Source organism: Lytechinus variegatus, chromosome 16 (assembly GCF_018143015.1).
Source record: "Lytechinus variegatus isolate NC3 chromosome 16, Lvar_3.0, whole genome shotgun sequence".
Taxonomy (NCBI): Eukaryota; Metazoa; Echinodermata; class Echinoidea; order Temnopleuroida; family Toxopneustidae; genus Lytechinus; species Lytechinus variegatus.
In genome coordinates, this window is record NC_054755.1 from 26,659,241 (window position 1) to 26,677,325 (window position 18,085).

At 36.2% G+C, this 18,085-nt stretch overlaps 2 protein-coding genes across 2 annotated transcripts in view; both read right to left on the reverse strand.

Moving 5' to 3' along the window:
- Positions 1-201: 201 nt before the first annotated feature.
- On the reverse strand, positions 202-3,838 carry LOC121430267 (G-protein coupled receptor GRL101-like). The gene is made up of 4 exons (XM_041627545.1): positions 2,941-3,838; positions 1,916-2,054; positions 1,058-1,281; positions 202-379 (listed from the first exon to the last, which is right to left on the reverse strand). Exons 1-4 carry the CDS (start codon positions 3,745-3,747, stop codon positions 224-226), a joined length of 1,326 nt encoding a protein of 441 aa, XP_041483479.1. The 5' UTR covers positions 3,748-3,838; the 3' UTR covers positions 202-223.
- A 4,672-nt stretch (positions 3,839-8,510) lies between these two features.
- Positions 8,511-18,085, reverse strand: part of LOC121429526 — a 34,071-nt gene continuing 24,496 nt past the window's right edge. The window contains exons 19-30 of the mRNA XM_041626584.1: positions 17,480-17,643; positions 16,982-17,020; positions 16,255-16,380; positions 15,890-15,997; positions 14,433-14,549; positions 13,766-13,885; positions 13,062-13,214; positions 11,766-11,882; positions 10,995-11,114; positions 10,584-10,680; positions 9,030-9,152; positions 8,511-8,586 (exon numbers count right to left, since the gene is read on the reverse strand). Of these exons, the coding sequence (XP_041482518.1) occupies positions 8,511-8,586; positions 9,030-9,152; positions 10,584-10,680; positions 10,995-11,114; positions 11,766-11,882; positions 13,062-13,214; positions 13,766-13,885; positions 14,433-14,549; positions 15,890-15,997; positions 16,255-16,380; positions 16,982-17,020; positions 17,480-17,643 (1,360 nt within the window). The remainder of the gene's footprint in view (positions 8,587-9,029; positions 9,153-10,583; positions 10,681-10,994; positions 11,115-11,765; positions 11,883-13,061; positions 13,215-13,765; positions 13,886-14,432; positions 14,550-15,889; positions 15,998-16,254; positions 16,381-16,981; positions 17,021-17,479; positions 17,644-18,085) is intronic.

Sequence of the window (18,085 nt, forward strand, 5' to 3'; positions counted from 1 at the left end):
GAAGACATTCTGGAAAGTTCTTTACAATTCTTGGCTATCCTTAAAGGGAAATAACTAAGAGATGAATGTAATTGCTTTTAAAATTCTTTTACAATTATTCTTATATGTAACAACACACATATTACAAAAAAAATGAATCTTCACCAAGTTGCAGCGACTGAATATAAGAAAGAATCTCTTCAAAAATACCACACTTTTTTAAAATACATAATCGTATTCAATTTCACTTTGGTGTATTTACCCGCGCAATCATATTGAGGACGATGTCGGTATTTTCGTCGTTGCTCAGGTTGGTCATCTGATCATCATCACGTGATTCAAGAAAGGTCAAAGGTGAGTCGAGCACAATGAAGGCGTGTATGATTTTTCCACCACTATCCTGCAGGGAAAAAAACCGATTCTTTAAATTATCAATATCAATTTACTACTTGGTTAACAAGAATGGAATATACATATATACTCTTTTCTTTGTAATATAATACGAGTGAATAACTTTCATTATTACTACTATTATACTTTTTAAGGGTCTTGATACCGGGACCAAGAGGTGAAGCTTTTGTAATTCTGATGTACAAGAAACAAAACAAAACATGGATGTGTTCTGCGGCTTATCTTCAGACATAAACATAAATCACTTACTTGATCTTTATCATTGATTAAAAAGAGGAAAGGGGTGAATAAATCTACCAGGTTTATAAAGATGTATCAATATAAAGATGTAAGTTTGCATAAGTCTGTGCATTTTGTTTCCCCGATTGTGCAGATACTTTTGCACATGATTGGAATCAGCCAAAGACGCATAAAATGGGTATGCTACTACTAGTAATTTATCTTGAAATTACGTATGGGGACTTTCAGTCTTTTCGAATGTTCGAACATCCCCACAGGCCCTATTGATTTGATTTTAAAATGATTAAAACAAAGAGCAATCCGAAAGCTGAATGGAATTTACATTACACAATGAAAAAAATGTCTAGTAATCGATTGATAATACTTGACTGTTACATGTACAGAAAAAAACATTTTGGGGAAAAGAAATGATTAAAATATAACTGACTGTTTGGACGGCAATTCGGTTCATGTTGAGCGTGACATCATTCCACAGCCCGGATTCCTTCATTCTATCCACTGCCTTTGTGACATCACGTTGAATCACACTGGCTTCTAAGCGTCCTAAAGGGCGTCTGTTAAGTTTCATCCATTCCCCAAGCCGTTCTGGTGAAGGGTCGGGCAAGGACGTGAATGCAGATATGATTGAGGTGTCGTCAAAGATACTACCTTCTGTAAAAGAGCGATGAACCATTGAACATAGTATTAAGAGTAAGTAAGTTTGAGAGCAAATCCTGCATAAGAACTGGCTGAACAGTCGCACCAACGAAACCGAATCCAAACTGACAGATTATTATGCCAATCGAAATAACGTAACAGCTTTGGTCGGTTTGGAGTCCAGTTCGTCCGTGTGACCTACTGTAGCATAAGCTAGGTCGTGACCCGAAAGAATGGTGAGTTTTCGCAATTGCAACGGAGAATGATTCTACAACATAGTATATCTATTGAAAATGCCTGTCAAAACACAATGAACAGCTGAGAGGTCTTTGTCGAAAACAGGTGACAACCGGGAAAGCCCAGATCATTGTAAGTTTCGTCGCTGACGAGAAATTGCAACTTTGTCATTTTATCCAGTGTCACGGACGAAACTGCTGTTTTAATGCACCGATTCTCGACAAAGCCTGCTTTGTCATGAGAGGCTTATTGACAATAGATTCTCTACGTTCCAGAAAGCATCTGCGTCGTGTTGCGAAATCTCCCCAATGGTAAGAAGTGAACTTCTGTAGAGAGAAAGAGAAAAAGGAGAGGCGGGGAGAGAGAGAGAGAAAGAGAAAAAGAAAGAGAGGGGGAGAGAGACCGTACTTACCCATGGTCTTGTCTTCATATTTCATACTTCGACTGGCCGCGGACTTACGTCTCCTTTGGCGTATTGATGCGAGGGTGTAGAGGTATGGATTGAGGGATGAATTGACTGGGAGCACGAACACTGCTGTCCATGCATACACCTGTAAAGTAGATACACCAATCAGTTTTAAAGAGTGTCATATTTAATAACACTTTCGCATGTACTTTAAATATATAGACAAAAGACTGCCATATTGGATAACGCTGGCATTTTTACATCTATCAGTAAAAATACTGTCGTATTGAATATATCTCCCGAATATACCAGAAAAGTATACATACCCAAATCATTTAAAGACTGACATACTTAATAACAATAAAGCATATGCCTGTCAAGTATAATACACCAATCAGTTGTCATACTGAGTAACACTCCAGCATACACCCCTTGGCCCGTATTCTGAAGTATAACCGTATAACCTCAGGTTTAAAGTTGTGGTGTAAGTATGGATAGCCAATTGTTACATAAATCACTAACAGTAGATATACCATATTTTAGCTCATTTGGCTCTCACATCATTCATAATTGTCTAGGAAGTATAAATACTGTAGATGATTGTCTTCACCATCGATGAATCAGGAAAGAGCACAGTAAACATAAGAAACATACGACTTAATAAAAAAATTTGACACTTTTGGCTTCCCATAATTTTAGCACAGAGTTAGACCATGGTCTAAGTTAAACCTGACTTCAGAATACGGGCCCTTGTCAATAAATGGGTCTACCTAGTTTTGATGTATTGAAGATAACGTTCATTTTCATCATGTTATGTGTAGTATTGGGTTAGTCCCTAATCTTTTCTTCCCTCTGATGATCTGATCAGGGTTCCGTTTCATAAATACTTACTATAATAACAAATGCACAATCTCTATAACTGATTTATAATCAGCCAATCAGTTTGAATGATTTCAGTAGCTTTTAACTGCTATTTCAAATTTGTTATAACCAGTTTTGTGAAACAGGGCCCGGATCTACGGTCTACTTACCTGAGCAGAAATGGTCAAAGTTCCACTTGCGGACATTAAGCCCATGATGATGATCGGTAACCAACAGACCAGATCTGTACCAACAACCAGCGCCATCTTAGATGCCAACTTCAGGTTTTCAGCCAATCGCATATCCTCCTTTGACGTGTTCTTCTTCCCGGCTATACGCTGCTTTGACAGCTGGAATGTGCAATAGATGGCTATGTAACTTATGAGAGTCACCAGGAACGCGGCGAAGTTGAGACCGATGAACAAGGAGATGGAGTAATGCCATCCTGCAGGACGATCAACAGTCAACGGCAAAGCCAGACAGACTCCGGATTGACCATAGAACTGACCCTCGACGAACGACGGGATCAGAGTTGGGAGAATACCAAGAAAGGCAGCAGTTACCCAGATAACCAGTCCGACCACCCGGGCACCGCGGACTGAAAGGTGGAATTCGGGTTTGAAAGGCAGCACTACATGAAAACACCTATCCACGCTGATGACCATGATCAGAAACACCGAAGCCTCGCTGGAAACAACGGAAGTGATTCCAGCAAGCTTGCAGAGGACACTACTCTGCCAGTCATCAGCATGGGCAGCATATTCGCCTTGGTAGTAGACATCGGCTGACGCTATGGTAATCATGTAGAGACCCATCAAGAAGTCGGAGACGGCTAGGTTTGTGATCAGACTGGACTGAACTGTCGTATATCGCCCCCATCCGGAATTGACCAGTCTGTAGCCGATGACGAGGATGTTGCCAATGAAAGCACTGGTTCCCAGAATCCAGATGAAGATTCGAAGGATGCTGTTGGCCATGAGATCTTCGCAAGATGAAAACTGGTCACGCGGTGCATGGCAGTTGGGGGAGTCCCCTAATCCTGCCAGGCAGCACAGAAGGTATTTGTCAGCATACCTGCGTAAGTTACAAAAATATCAACTTCATCTTTCAACTTCATATGAACAATATTCATCTGTTTTCAGGATTTTTGATTGAAAGTCGAAGGTAAACATGGTAGAGGAACACCACAATGCATGGATAAATTTTTAAAAGAAATAATGCGATAAAATTGACAAAAATTCATTTGCACATCTTAACCCCTCATATTTCTAGTAGCTCAATTTCAGCCACTAAGCATATACTGTCAAAATAATAGTACGTAAACATTGTCTTCCCGACTTTTTTCTGCATTAAGCTAGAAAATATTTGGTGTGATCACAAATGAGACTACCAATAGAACTTTGGGTAGAATCTCCATCCAAACTAGGACAGAAAGAACATTTAGCAACAATTTAACTCCAAGTCGCATATTTTTTTTCTTAGACTACATAGATCATCTGGGACTACTTGTCGCGAGTTCGACAGTCCCATGTAAATTCTTAATATCACTTTTAATACTGTGTCATATATGCATTCATCTCCATATGATTTCAAACTAAGTCATGTTAAAGTGTTTAGACTTACAACGTCTCAATATTGTGCAAGCCAGAGAACGCACTCAAACTGGCGTCATCTGCTTCAAATATTAATGTGCTTCGAATGTCCCTGAAAAGAAGAAAATACATGGTTATAAGCTAATACAGTCATAAATATTTTATTTTTATTTATAAAGCGCATTTTGCCAGATGACGGATAGCCAATTTTGTATGACTTTACAGTTTTCATATATTGCACAGAATTACATTTTTGTAATGTGCATTCGTCTTTAACGCGTTCGCATATGTTTAAGCGTAGAGACATTTCCTGCTTTGTGGTAATTTACATGTACGCGCATTCCAAAGCTTTCACGCCTTGTCGATTTCTGAACAAGCAATCAAGGTTTTGTTTACAAACTACTGACGAACCAATCATTTTATTACAAGGTGTGGCTTGATCTAGAACTTTAACACTAGAAACATTTTCAGCCTTATGTCTTCCCGTGATCTTCAGGAGTCGACTTCGTGTTCGCACATAGGAGAAAGTCGCCCAACCTCGCGGTTTATTATACTTGAACCACATTCTTTGTATTATTTACTCGGATTCATTTTTTATCTTTGGATTTACACTTTTACGTTCCAAACTTTGGATTTTACGTCTGTGGACTTCCCTGTGGGACACTATATTTGTTTATTGTATACCAAAGATAATCTTCTTTTTTTTGCGGACGAAACAACGATACGAGTTTTATCTTATTGATGTGATCTGTGCTATAGCTTTGGACTTCACTTTTGCAGTGATAACCGGCAACATCCGCGGTTCAACTAGAGCTCTTGTTGCGATCCATCGCACCCTCACTGAACTCTTCCTTCGCTCGTTTAATAATCTGGTGGACATTTGCTCCAAACTTTCAACGAGCCTTTTATGAATTTTTGAACACAAGTTCTTATTTTGCATCATATCCGAAAATGGTGTTGGTGTTGATTCGCAAACTGAAACATAACTTACTTTTTAAACAACTTTCATGCCGATAGAAAAAAAATCAATTATATTTATCTTGAAAGTTAAAGACACACAGTCTCCGAGGGAAGAGAAGGCCTAATAATAATTTTGAAAATTGAGGACATATATCCGAATTTTCTTTGCAGTTGAAGACATTAGCACTTCACTAACACAAGCAATAAGAAAATTTACTTTACCTAACATTTTTGTACACGAATCATTTTTTCTACATGCAAAAATTAAGAACAAATCAATTTATGAATAACATTTTAAAGAAGGCATCTGCTATGGTTCCCACGCACACACACGTACACAAATTCAAAATCAATACAGTGACACAAACTTCATCTCTTAAATACACTGAAATATCGCGACCACCCACCCCCTCCGCACACACACGCATACAACGCACACACACATTCTCACTCCCTAACACAAAAACGCACAAATGGTCAACATTATAATCCAAAGCACATAACCAAGATCCTTTCCTTATAAAGCTTCAAGAACCAGCCTCATGTCCCACTACTATACACACACTCACATAATAACCCTCGCACACACTCTCTCACGTACATTCAAGTAACTATAACAAATTTTACACAACCCCTTCTACATTAATTTTGTGATAATAATGCTTAAAACTTTACAACTCTAGAAATCACATAATTTCTATATACCCCCTCCCCCGCAAACAACGCACACACACCCACACGTTCTCACTCCCGGACACATTCGCACATAGGCCTACTCACATTAATGACCAACATTTGAATGACAATCCAAAGCATATGACCAAGATCCTTTCCTTATAAAGCTTAAAGAACCAGTCTTAGTCAACGTGGAGCGTTGTGGCCCAGTAGATTATTAGTCTTCGGACTGTGAAACAGAGGGTCGTGGGTTCGAATCCCAGCCATAATTTCCTTCGGCAAGAAATTTGTCCATATTGTGCTGCAGGTGAGGTAAATGGGTACCTGGCAGGAATTTATTCCTTGAAATGCCACCGCGCTGTAAAAGGCTGCGGGCCGGGGCTAAAGCCAGGGTAATAATATCCGATGAAGCGCATAGGGACGCATTTGGCAGTGATATGCGCTATATAAGCATGTTGGTATTACTATCATTATTATGCCTCACCACCATACACACACACATAACACATACTCTCTCTCATGTACATTCAAGTAACTATAACAAATTTCAGGCAACCCTTCCTTACTTCTACAATGTCTGATATAAATGCTTACAACTCTAGAAGGCTTGAAAGATTATCAAAGGTTCCCATTTCAATCATCTGCAAAGGGTTGTTAGAGAGATTTCTGTAAAAAAAAGAGAGAATGGAGAATTTATTTAAAATTTGTTATTAACAAGAAAATTGGACGTATAATTTTTTAAATATTTTATTTAGGGTGTCTATGATTTATGGAAACTATTACAGAGCCAACAGTCATATTCGTTCTTATAAAATGACTACTTGTCTATATGTTAAAGCGCTAACCTTTGGTTTCACCAAAAGAGGAATTACGACCTTTTTGGAAATAAACGTTACATATCAAATTTGCCCGGATAAAGATGGCATATACATGTATTTCCATTACGAAAATCTGTTGCAATGTTTTCCTTGCTGTTTGTGTCATGGGATATCATTATAGATCAGAGTGACATCATTTGAATTTTACGCAGTGTTAAGTATATAGGTGAAAATCTCAAGTTTTTAAATTCGCATGATAAAGTAAAGTTAAATTAAAAAATACAAACACAATCACTAGCATGATTTAGCAGACAATCAAGTATGATTTAGAGTAAGATCGATGGAAACTTACAGAGTAACTAATCGTAACCCTCCAAATACTCCTTGGTGTAACGTATGAATGTTATTAAAAGCAAGATCCCTGACAATAAATAAAAACAGAATCAAAGTAAATGAAATTGAATGTTTTATTCCGGGGATATCGATGATATATAATTTTGACTAATATTTGATGTTGGTATCGTTCAATGAAGTATCATGATTGAAATTTGATTTGGTTAAGGCATGGTCACACCGACCGAGCGTTGTTGGAGCGGTCTTGGAACGGTAGGGAAAGAGGGCAGAATTTCGCTCACAAAATTGGGGAAAAAATCGAAAAAAAACAAAAAAAATAATCGAAATCGAAAATGGTGAACGGTAGCGAGCGGTGACGATTTTTTTCTCTCCTCTCCACGACCGCTCCAACAACGCTCGGGCGGTGTGACCATGCCTTTACCGCAATAGCAAATATAGAAATTTTACTTGCATTGAATCAAAAACATCAAATTTTTAATGGGAAATTGATATCAGTAACTTCGAATAAAATCCAGTTGGATAGATATTTGGTTTGGTTGATTTCAAACGAAAAGGTTGATTGTTGTAATGTTTTTGAGTTGTTGGAAATATTTTTAGTCAGTAGCTCGACATTAGGTAGGCCTAGTTTTTAGCTTCTACAATGAACGGCGAATACGTGAACATAGAAAATGTATTGTCAAATGGCCTACATGACAATGAGCAACCAAGACGATTTTGTCGAAAATTGGTGGATCAAAACAGCAGTCTCATCTTGTACTCTGGATTAACGACATATTTGAGATTTTTTGTCGGCTTCGAAACTTAGGACGAAACCAATGGTCCGATTTACCAATTTTCGACAAAGCCCTCGAGTTGTTCATTGTCATTTTACGGGGATTTTCAATATATTTACTGTGTTCTAAACTTCGTCATGCGTCGTAAAAGAGGGAAGTCCCTATTCTGCAATCCCGCCCCAAAAGTTTAAACAAAAGAGTGAACACTGCATAGCAAGTCAGTATTTGATTTGAATAGCAACTCCTTTAAACACTGTTGAGAGACCGAATAAGTGAAATACACTAGATTTTATTTGATTTACAAAATTAATATTCTCAGTCATTCAGATAGTCAGGGGGTTATAAGCACCAATATCAAGTAGCCAGATCAGGGGCCCGTTTCATAAAGGACTTGCAACTGTTGTAACTTTGCCATTATGGCAACTACCATGGTAACCTTGGTTTTGATTGGCTGCTGAGACCTGTTGCCATGGTAGTTGCCATTATGGCAAAGTTACAACAGTTGCAAGTCCTTTATGAAACGGGCCCCTGAATTGTTACAGGATTGCCCGTATAGTAGCTGGCATACTTACAGATACAAGACGTTTGAACTGTATGAAAATGATCCTTTTGCAATATCTGAAATTCTTGAATTTTTAAGAGATCTGTAAAAGGACAATAGGAAGGCATATGTGAAAAAATAGATGTTGGAAAACTGCATTGTTATGAATGATTTTTGTTCTTTATATGCACAAATTGACTAAGTATTTTATCTAATAAGCAAATACACTGGTCGCTTTCTGAATAATTTGACCGATAGATGTATTTTACATATTAAATAAAGTAGGAATTTCCTCGGGAAATGTAAACATTTTTGGATGGCGAAGAGAGTGAAATATTCTGGCTTAAACAAAAAATTATGATAGAATCTGACATAATGTTTAGATATTAATATTATTCATTCCTTTCTCCTTTTCCTCATGTGTTCCTGGTCGTGGAACTTTTGTGGGTCCAGTACCCTCGGTCCTCATTTAAACGGAAGTATAGTTATAAAATTGGTAGTGATATTTTCCATATTGATATTAATTAGTACTTTTGATATACTTACAGTTCAATAAGGAATGGTAACGAGGATGGTACGATCGTAGTACGTTCATCGGTCTTATTCACTTCCAAGGCAACCCGTGTATCACCACTTACACATGCGATCTCATTTTCACAACCAAGCGACCTAAATGAGTTCGAAAATTATGTCAATAAAAGAAAGGTGAATCAACAAGAACTTTTGTATTAAGGGTTGCAATATATGTCTCAAATGGCAAGTGGAAGAAAAAAGGTTTAGATAAAATGATCGTTTATCGATAAAAATATAATCATTTTAATGGTCACATTTTGAATCGTAAGAACTCATTTCAAGAAGATGAAATACAGGAATTTTCTTCTAAAACTGATATCCACCTTAGCCTAAATATAAAGTTGTTATAACTGTTTTTTTTATTTACTGGTAGTGACTTGCAAGTGCTAATCAACAGATTGTGAATATAACAACATGTGTGTAGACATTTCAAAAGAGAATTTACCGTCATAAGTAATGTCGATAGACTCAAAACAATAAAATAAAATCATTTTTGCCCCATTTACATGTACAATCAAACCTCTGCAGCCACCTGTCTAGCGTGGAAACCGGTCTTTATTGGCCACCAACTATTATAAAGGGGTCACTTTTTCTTTTATTTTCCTTAACTGGGTGGCCTTAATAGAAAAGTTTTATTGTATCTACATTATTAGAACAAATCAGTCAAATTGACTAGACCAGTAGTCAGCTGCGTGCAACTGATACGTCTTGTCACATTACTGACATATATTCTAGTCAGAAATAACTATCTTAGTAAAATACAACTAGAAAATAAAAATATGACTAGAATAACACTTGCACCCAGCCGACCCTATTAACTAGTCCTTTTTTAATGATTTGTTTTTAGAGTGTACTTTCTATACCCAAGTAAAACAGTCACACACGGCGAGATAAGCTTTAATATTATTTTCAATGTTATAACATTAGTCGGTTTGAGATTGGTCTCGTTGGTATGAATGTAGCATTGTCAAAAATAAGGGCACATGAGAGTAATTCAACCGCGCGCAAAGCATGCCGGACAGGCGTAAGTAAAGATCACATGACTTTATTGATTAAAATAATTCATTAAAAATAGATCAAATGTTTGTATATCAAAAGAAAAACGATAGACATAATGCTATGTTCATACTCTTTCATAATCAAGGCGTTTGGGAAGGCTAGACTGCATTTTTGTATTTCATTTTAATCATTATTACCCACAATGCAGTTCTGTTTTTTCTGGCGATGAACTGGCCGAAATTATGGTTAGTCTTATTTCAGGCCATTTAACTTTTGATTGAGCTGGTCAAGTACCTGATTAATATATCAAGTCTTAATGTACTGTTAATTGTGACTAATGTCAGTGAATTAAAGCAAAATCTATCGAGGGATTGATTTTTAATGATTTTTTGATGAGCTATGATATAACACGTGAGTGAATGGGGGTCTGTAATACTCATGTGTGCCCATAAGAATAATAGCCAACGAACGTAGAGGGCAGCAACACCGCGTTGACGCCCTCTACGTCCGTTGATAATAGCTCTTTACAGTTTTCGGAGGTTCCTCGGAAGGGATGTAAATTGTAATGTTCCGACATGGCAGGTAAATGAAAGACCAGTACATGAGCATCCTTTAGGGCATCCAGCTATGTGGTATAGAAAAAAGGTAAAGAATTTTTGTTCAAAATCAATAACTTAAATACAAGAAATGTGATATAAATATCAATGGTGGACGGATGATAATGATGATAGTAATCACGATTATTACGCCTATTATAGTATATGAAGCGAATTTTAAGCGGGTTATTTTCTTCTGTAGTAGCACTGCAATGATCCCATTTTGTCATTAAGGTAAAACTTAAACCTAAACAGCACATATTCTATAGAAATTTCGGTATGGACTTATGTCAGGTAAATTCATATGTAGGAATGAAAAATGAAATATTTTATCTATACTTACCACAGAATATTTCATCATCATGACCAGGACAGTGTATTACGTCATCACAGACATGATCAGGATTGATACATACTGTGCTACCATGGCAACGGTAAGAACCAGGTGGACATTCATATGAACCTAAATGCGAAATATGACAATATTCATTAAAATTATAGTTCATGCAGTTCTTAAGAGGATGAGGAAAAGAGATAAATATGTAATTTTCTACCTCCTCCCTTTCGTCAAGATATGGAATGATGGAATGTTTATGCAGTGATTATCTACACCCCCCCCCCCGAAAAAAAAACGACGGGAAAATCACAAATGTGAGGGGGTTATTATAGAAAAAGTTAGATATTTCACTCTTTCGAGGCCTCTGCACTAATAAATCTTGGTTCGATTAGTAATAACCCAATGAAGGTTATGGTAGGCTTAACCAGAAGGCAATGAAACTATATTGTTCTTTCCTTCCTTGGCGATCTGGATGGCAGTCTCTACATCGCCGAAAAAAAATCTTAGATGACATGAATAGTAATGATAATTATAAAGATGATGGTGAATACAAATGACAATAGTAGTTATAGTAATAGCAATAATGATAACAATGATGGTATTAATAAAAATAAAAATGATAATTATAGTAAAAACGGTAATAATAGATCATCATTATTATTGTTATTATTATAACAAAATAAATTCTACGAAATCAAGCATAATAACAATAATAATAACAGTGATAAAAGTAATGATGTTAATAATTTACAACGGCAACAATAATTTAGGCCATACCACAGTCTTGTTCATCAGACCCTGTTGGGCAATCCAGCTTCCCATCACACCGGTATCTTAGAGGAATACAATAAGAGTCTGGACACTTCATTGTCCAAGATGGACAAGTGTGATTCTCTAGGATATAAAAAACATACATAAACAAACATTTCTTTCCCTACGATCATGACGATAGGACTGAATCCACTAATATGAATAGGTTTACCCGTTACGACATTTTGTTAGGGGGAAAGGATTATTTGCTAAGGGGAATTCGAACAATAGGCTGAGATGTGAGAAAGCATTCTCCCTTACGTTTAACGTTAGGGAGAATGCTTTCTTGCATTATCTTTAAAGGTCAAGTCCACCTCAGAAAAATGTTGATTTGAATCAACATAGAAAAATCAGACGAGCATTATGCTGAAAATTTCATCTAAATCGGATGTAAAATAAAAAGGCATGACATTTCAATGGTTCGCTTATTTTCAACAAAATAGTTACATGAATGAGCCAGTTACATCCAAATGAGAGAGTCGATGATGTCATTCACTCACTATTTCTTTTGTTTTTTATTGTTTGAATTATACAATATTTCAATTTTTACGAATTTGATGATTAGGACCTCCTTGACTGAAGCACAAAATGTTAATATAATGGTATTCCACGTGTTCGGGGAGGAATGAAACTTCATTTCACATGACAATGACGAGAAAATCAAAATATTTCATATTTCCTATAATAAAATACAAAATAAACAGTGAGTGATGTCATCAGTCTCCTCATTTGCATACCGACCGAGATGTGCATATAACTGTTTTGTGAAATGAAGCGAAACTTTAAAATGTCATAACTTTCTTATTTTACATCCGATTTTGATGAAATTTTAAGTGTTATGCTTGATGAATTTTTTTTTATCAAGTTTTTGTTGGGGTGGACTTGTCCTTTAATGGAACAAGTGCTCTCAAACACATGTTGCCTTATTTAGTTATTTATTACTTTGGAGCTACAGATTCGTAGCTTTGTTTTATTGCTAGAGTAGCGATAAAACGAGAATAGAAAAGGAGTAAAAATAAATGATAATTGAGACAATCTTATAATTAAAGAATCCCCGCAAAAACGTGCGAGATCACGGGGATGAACATGTATGTATTCTTCATTCATTTATTATCAAACCAATGTTAAAACCCAGTTAGATACGGAAAACGGAGTCTCCGGAAAAGCTGCAAGAAATTCACAAAATACGGACTAGATAATCTCCAATTTCGCATTTAGGCTCTCCCCACCCCGCCACCCCCTAAACAAAATCAAATTTCTTACCACATTCTTTCAAATTTGTGACATCACGGCAATTATTGAGGAAACCAACTTCATCGAGTTCATACATACAGATGGAGGCCAATGGTGCGCATGCGCCATTATCACAAGTAAGTTCAGTCTCAGAGTCACAAGAAAAATCATTATTGAGGTAAGCTGAATAAAAGAATAAAGGGAAAATATACAAAATATTCATTGACAGAATTCACCTAAAATGCGTATACCAAAGCGTCGAAAACCCGTTTATGAATATATATCGAAGTGGATCACACATTCTCATGATCTTCTTTACATTATTGTAGAGTATTTTGAAAAGGCGTATGAACTATCATTCCTAGCATTTGATAATTCTCACTATTGCTGATTGGTCAAAAATCTCTATCTCTCTCTCTTTCTGTGACTCAGTTAATGTAATCCTAGAGATTTTAAACAAAATTCTGCGGCTTATAATACTTATGGAATATTACTATCATCACGATAAAAATACAAGTTTCTTAAAACAATTTGCTCATTGAACACATTGGACAAGAACACAATACAAAACTAAATATTTAAAAATCCTAACTCACCTTTCAGAAAGATAGAATGTACAAGTTTGTTTTATTTCGGGAAATCTGTTGGAAAGTAATTTTGCAGGAAATTTATTCAAGGTCGCCTTCATATACAAATTCTGATTATCATGCAAAATCCGTTTTGCCCCATCTTACCGCATCGATCTTCATCCTCTATTGTTTTTCCGATGCAATCGACCATTCCATCACATCTAACTTTGCTTGGAAACAAAGACCCATCAAAACATTGGAACGCTGATGATGAAAGCTCCAGAACTATGGCAAAAAGTAATGATAATCACAAATTGGTCAGGTTTTCTTAAAGGAACAATGAACAAAATTGTTTAAAAAACGACAAGAAAAAAATGACTTATAAGTTAGCTATTTGGTAAGTACAAGGAAATACAAATAGCTACGAAGATCATTAAAATACACAGAAACAGCGACAACACACGCACACACACACACACATAGAGAAAGAAAATGAGATCTCCCTGTTTTTAAACATTGTGGGGGACAGGCAAGATAAAGATTTTAAAAGTGGTAGGCCTATTGTATACAAGACTGGAAATGAGTAGTACAATTATTTGGGGTTTTTTCCAGTTTTTAGAAGAAAATCCATGGAATAAACACTTAAATAAAATACTGTTTTTCGATCGCCTTAGATGCTTAATTTTGTTTGAAAAACACAAGTATTCCCCGTCTTAATAACAGATAATGGCGTTCCTTGATTTTCATAGTTAAAGTCAAGTTTACTTTCTGGATAGGACAAGGAAATCGAACCTGTCAGGCTACTTAATAAAAGTTTTTCAAAGTTACTTACCACAGTCAACCTCGTCAGAAGAGTCGTAGCAATGAGGAACAAAATCACATCTCCGGAGAGAGTCTATGCATTGACCACTGTCACATTTAAACTCCGACTCCGAACACCTCGGATACACTGGATAAGGTACAAATCAACATTTACCTATCGCATTTGCAATGAAAGAATACTTTTTATCTATATTTATTCAGCTTTTATTTCAGGGCCCCGTTACATAAAAATTGACAATGTACAAACTTAGAAAAAAGGTGTGAATTTGAACGTTTTTGTTGCGTATTTGGAACCCTCGAGCAAACGAGTTGCCGAAAAGGTTCTTAACGTGGTCAAGAAACTCAAAACGTTTAAAGAACATGAAAACGTTCAAAAGTGGCTGTTTAAAGTAATTGAGATCCTCCTAGGGCAGCCAGCGCTTCTCAACCTTTTTTTACTCGAGAACAACTTTTACTCTCAGATTTTTGTCGAGCTCCACCTACCAATATTTAAGAAAACGTACATTTTGATGAAAACATCTTTCGTGAAATTTGAACACAAATGAGAAGCCCATTCGAAACAAACAGATTGGGAACTAATCTGCATTCGCAAATTAATGTCCGGTAAATGGGCGACAACTAACTACATGCACAAAATCCATGCACATGAGATTCACATCAAAGTTAGATCGGAACCATCATAGCGTGCATGTGCATGCTTTGCAACATGCATGATTCCTAATCGTGCTTTAATTGTTGGACCCACGTAGACTGATCGGACATAACATGTTCGGACAGTTCTGTGAAATATAATATAGTTCTTCCCATTATTTTTTCTCCTTCTGGAGCTTTTTGTGGCCCACCTGATAGAGCTTCGCGGCCCATCGGTTGAGATGCGCTGTTTCAGGGATCATTTGAAGCTTTCCAATACTGGACAAGTATAGAACCCTCTTTTATAAGATTGGACGGTAAAGTTACCATCTACAACGGGGACGGATTAAAGAACACATTGATGACGTCCGTCAAATGACAAAGACTTCTGGGAGGCCTTCATCGAACCGGCACAGCAGTTTTGTCCGAAGTTTCGTAGCTGACGAAAAATTGCAGATATTATCATTAGTGCAGAGTCTAGGACGAAACTGCTGTATTGATTTACCAATGTTCGACACAGACTTCTTGGTTGTGCTTTGTAATGAAGGCAATTTGACAATACATTTTCTATGTTCTTGAATCCGTCGTTCGTCGTGTAAGCAACAGTTCCCTAGCAACGTCTACACAACTGAATGAATCATAAAAGATCCGGTAAAAGTACAGTTTGCCTTTCCTTTAACAAACAGAAAGAAGTAACTTCAAAATAGAGAAGTGATAAGTTTTTAATGTCTCTATATTAATGGTAGAATGGTTTATGATATCACCAAATGTTCACAATCATTTCGAACAACAATTATGATGACAATAAAAGTGACAATCTAAATTTCATCTCCTTACCGCAATCAATTTCATCCGAATTATCCTCACAATCAGAAATGGTGTCACAGACAAACGAAATCGATATACATGAGTCATCGTTGCATTCATATTGGTTGTCATCGCAACCTGGTTAAAGACGAATAGAAAATGTTATGCGAAATAAAGAAAACATCAATATTCTATGTCTTTTTTGCTCGCTTGCAAATTTCATACCTCTATCTTCGCTACTTTGTTTGAGCGGCATCAGCAAATACATCGGACCACGTAAAATTTCAAACTATTAGAGGTTTTATTGTCCATCATTTTACCTGCAACCGTTTATAAGATCTTGATAGTTTAATCTAATTTAATGAAATAATCTAAATGACCAAGGCCACCCATACCTGAAAAGCAGTCATTTTCGTCGCTGAAGTCTTTGCAATCTTTGGCACCATCACATACAAAGACGTCACGTATGCACTCCCCTGAGCTACAATGGAATAGTCCGGGATCGCATTGTCCAATAGAATCTGAGTATCAGAAAGATGTAACATTTCAAACATTTCTTGAGTATTTTAGATACTAGGATGGTAGAAAAATGTAGATATTTGGATCTAGAAAAGTACCATGTAACAACTTCTGAAAATGAATAATGAGTATTACAGGGCAGGGAAAACAGACAAATAAACAGAAACCTCAAGAAGTCAATCAACAGAGAAGTAATAGAAGATGTATGTCACAAAGGATATCACATACTCAAGAAAATAAGGGACTTCCCTTTTTCGTTCATGGATGAATTAAAGGGTTGATCTGGTGTCCCATAAAAAAGTGAAATTGAAATTTACACAAAAATGGCCGAAAAGTCATTGAATGTTGTGCTTTTATTAAAAAAATATATATCCAGTTGTTTACAAAATGTACTACTTTTTACGATTAATTCTGTCCAAATGGTGTTTCATATCTTTATCCGAAAGATGCTGTAACCAATAATGCAAAAATCTAACATTTCTAGTAAAATTTCATACAACCCCACAATTCTTTTTCCGATATGATAATGTACTAAACTCATGTCTATTATACACGATAATACAACGTAATTTAGATATTATCGTGCTCGAAACATCGGTTTACCTGGTTTGTAGATATGAGCTGTTGAATTCCACTGCGAACCTTTAGAAATGAATACAAACAGAAAACGATGGATTGAATTGAGAAGCAAGTGTTGAGTATTAAATTTTAAGTGGTTAATTAATCTTAGTTTTTCCTTTTCAATGGAAAATCATATCGGAGCGATCATCCCTACCCCCATGCAGCGCCCCATGCGTTTTATGCATTCAATCTTTTATTTCAATGACTAAGTTTCTCAAGAAAAAATCTGATTGTCAATAGTTATAAACGTACATGGAAATTCCATAAAACAAATAGAAATATGCCTACATTTCCGAAACAGTTACGTTGGATCGTCCTGAAAAAAATGACTGTTTTTCTAATTCATATGACAAGTATTATTATGGTAAGAAATCATTATGTCTTGAGCAATACTTGAATTAGTAAAAACTGAAAAGAATAATCAATATGGCGACATGGAATTTTATGGTATTGCTTAACTAACAAAAAAGCAAAACTTACCAGTAGCTTGGGTTTTGCAAACAAACTGCCTCGTTTCAGGAGAAGCGCAGGCAACATCATGCCAAAGATCTGTCGAAAGATCCGTCGATGTGGCTGGATCAAAGACTAGCATTGTGCATGCTTCTAACATTCCACCGTCAGGTTGTTTTTCTCCTTCTTCATTGCTTTTGAAAGTAAAAAGATAATAGATTGGGCAATTTAGACTTGTCTAGAAAGTATGTATTTTTTCTTGTCCCCTCAATTCACAGACAGGTGACGAAACCTTTGTCTTGACTGATTACTATAGAGCAAACTTTGTCTAACCACGTGATTAACTTTTGGATCGCATGTTCAGTTAAAGTTCAGTTCAATTCAATTTGTTTCAATCATGAAATAGAAATGTAGATAAATATAAATTAACAAGAAACAAAATAAGATCTGATGATGAAATTGAAGACTAAAATGGAAGTTGCTAAACAGTCCCCTAAAATATGAAGAACATGACAAAGATGACGTGGTAGAACATGTTACATTACGATAGACCAGTTCGTAGTTACTTAAGGAACACTTGGTCAAATGACCTTTCATTTCTTTCATTATGATAGGCAGATTTCAAAGCAAGATATT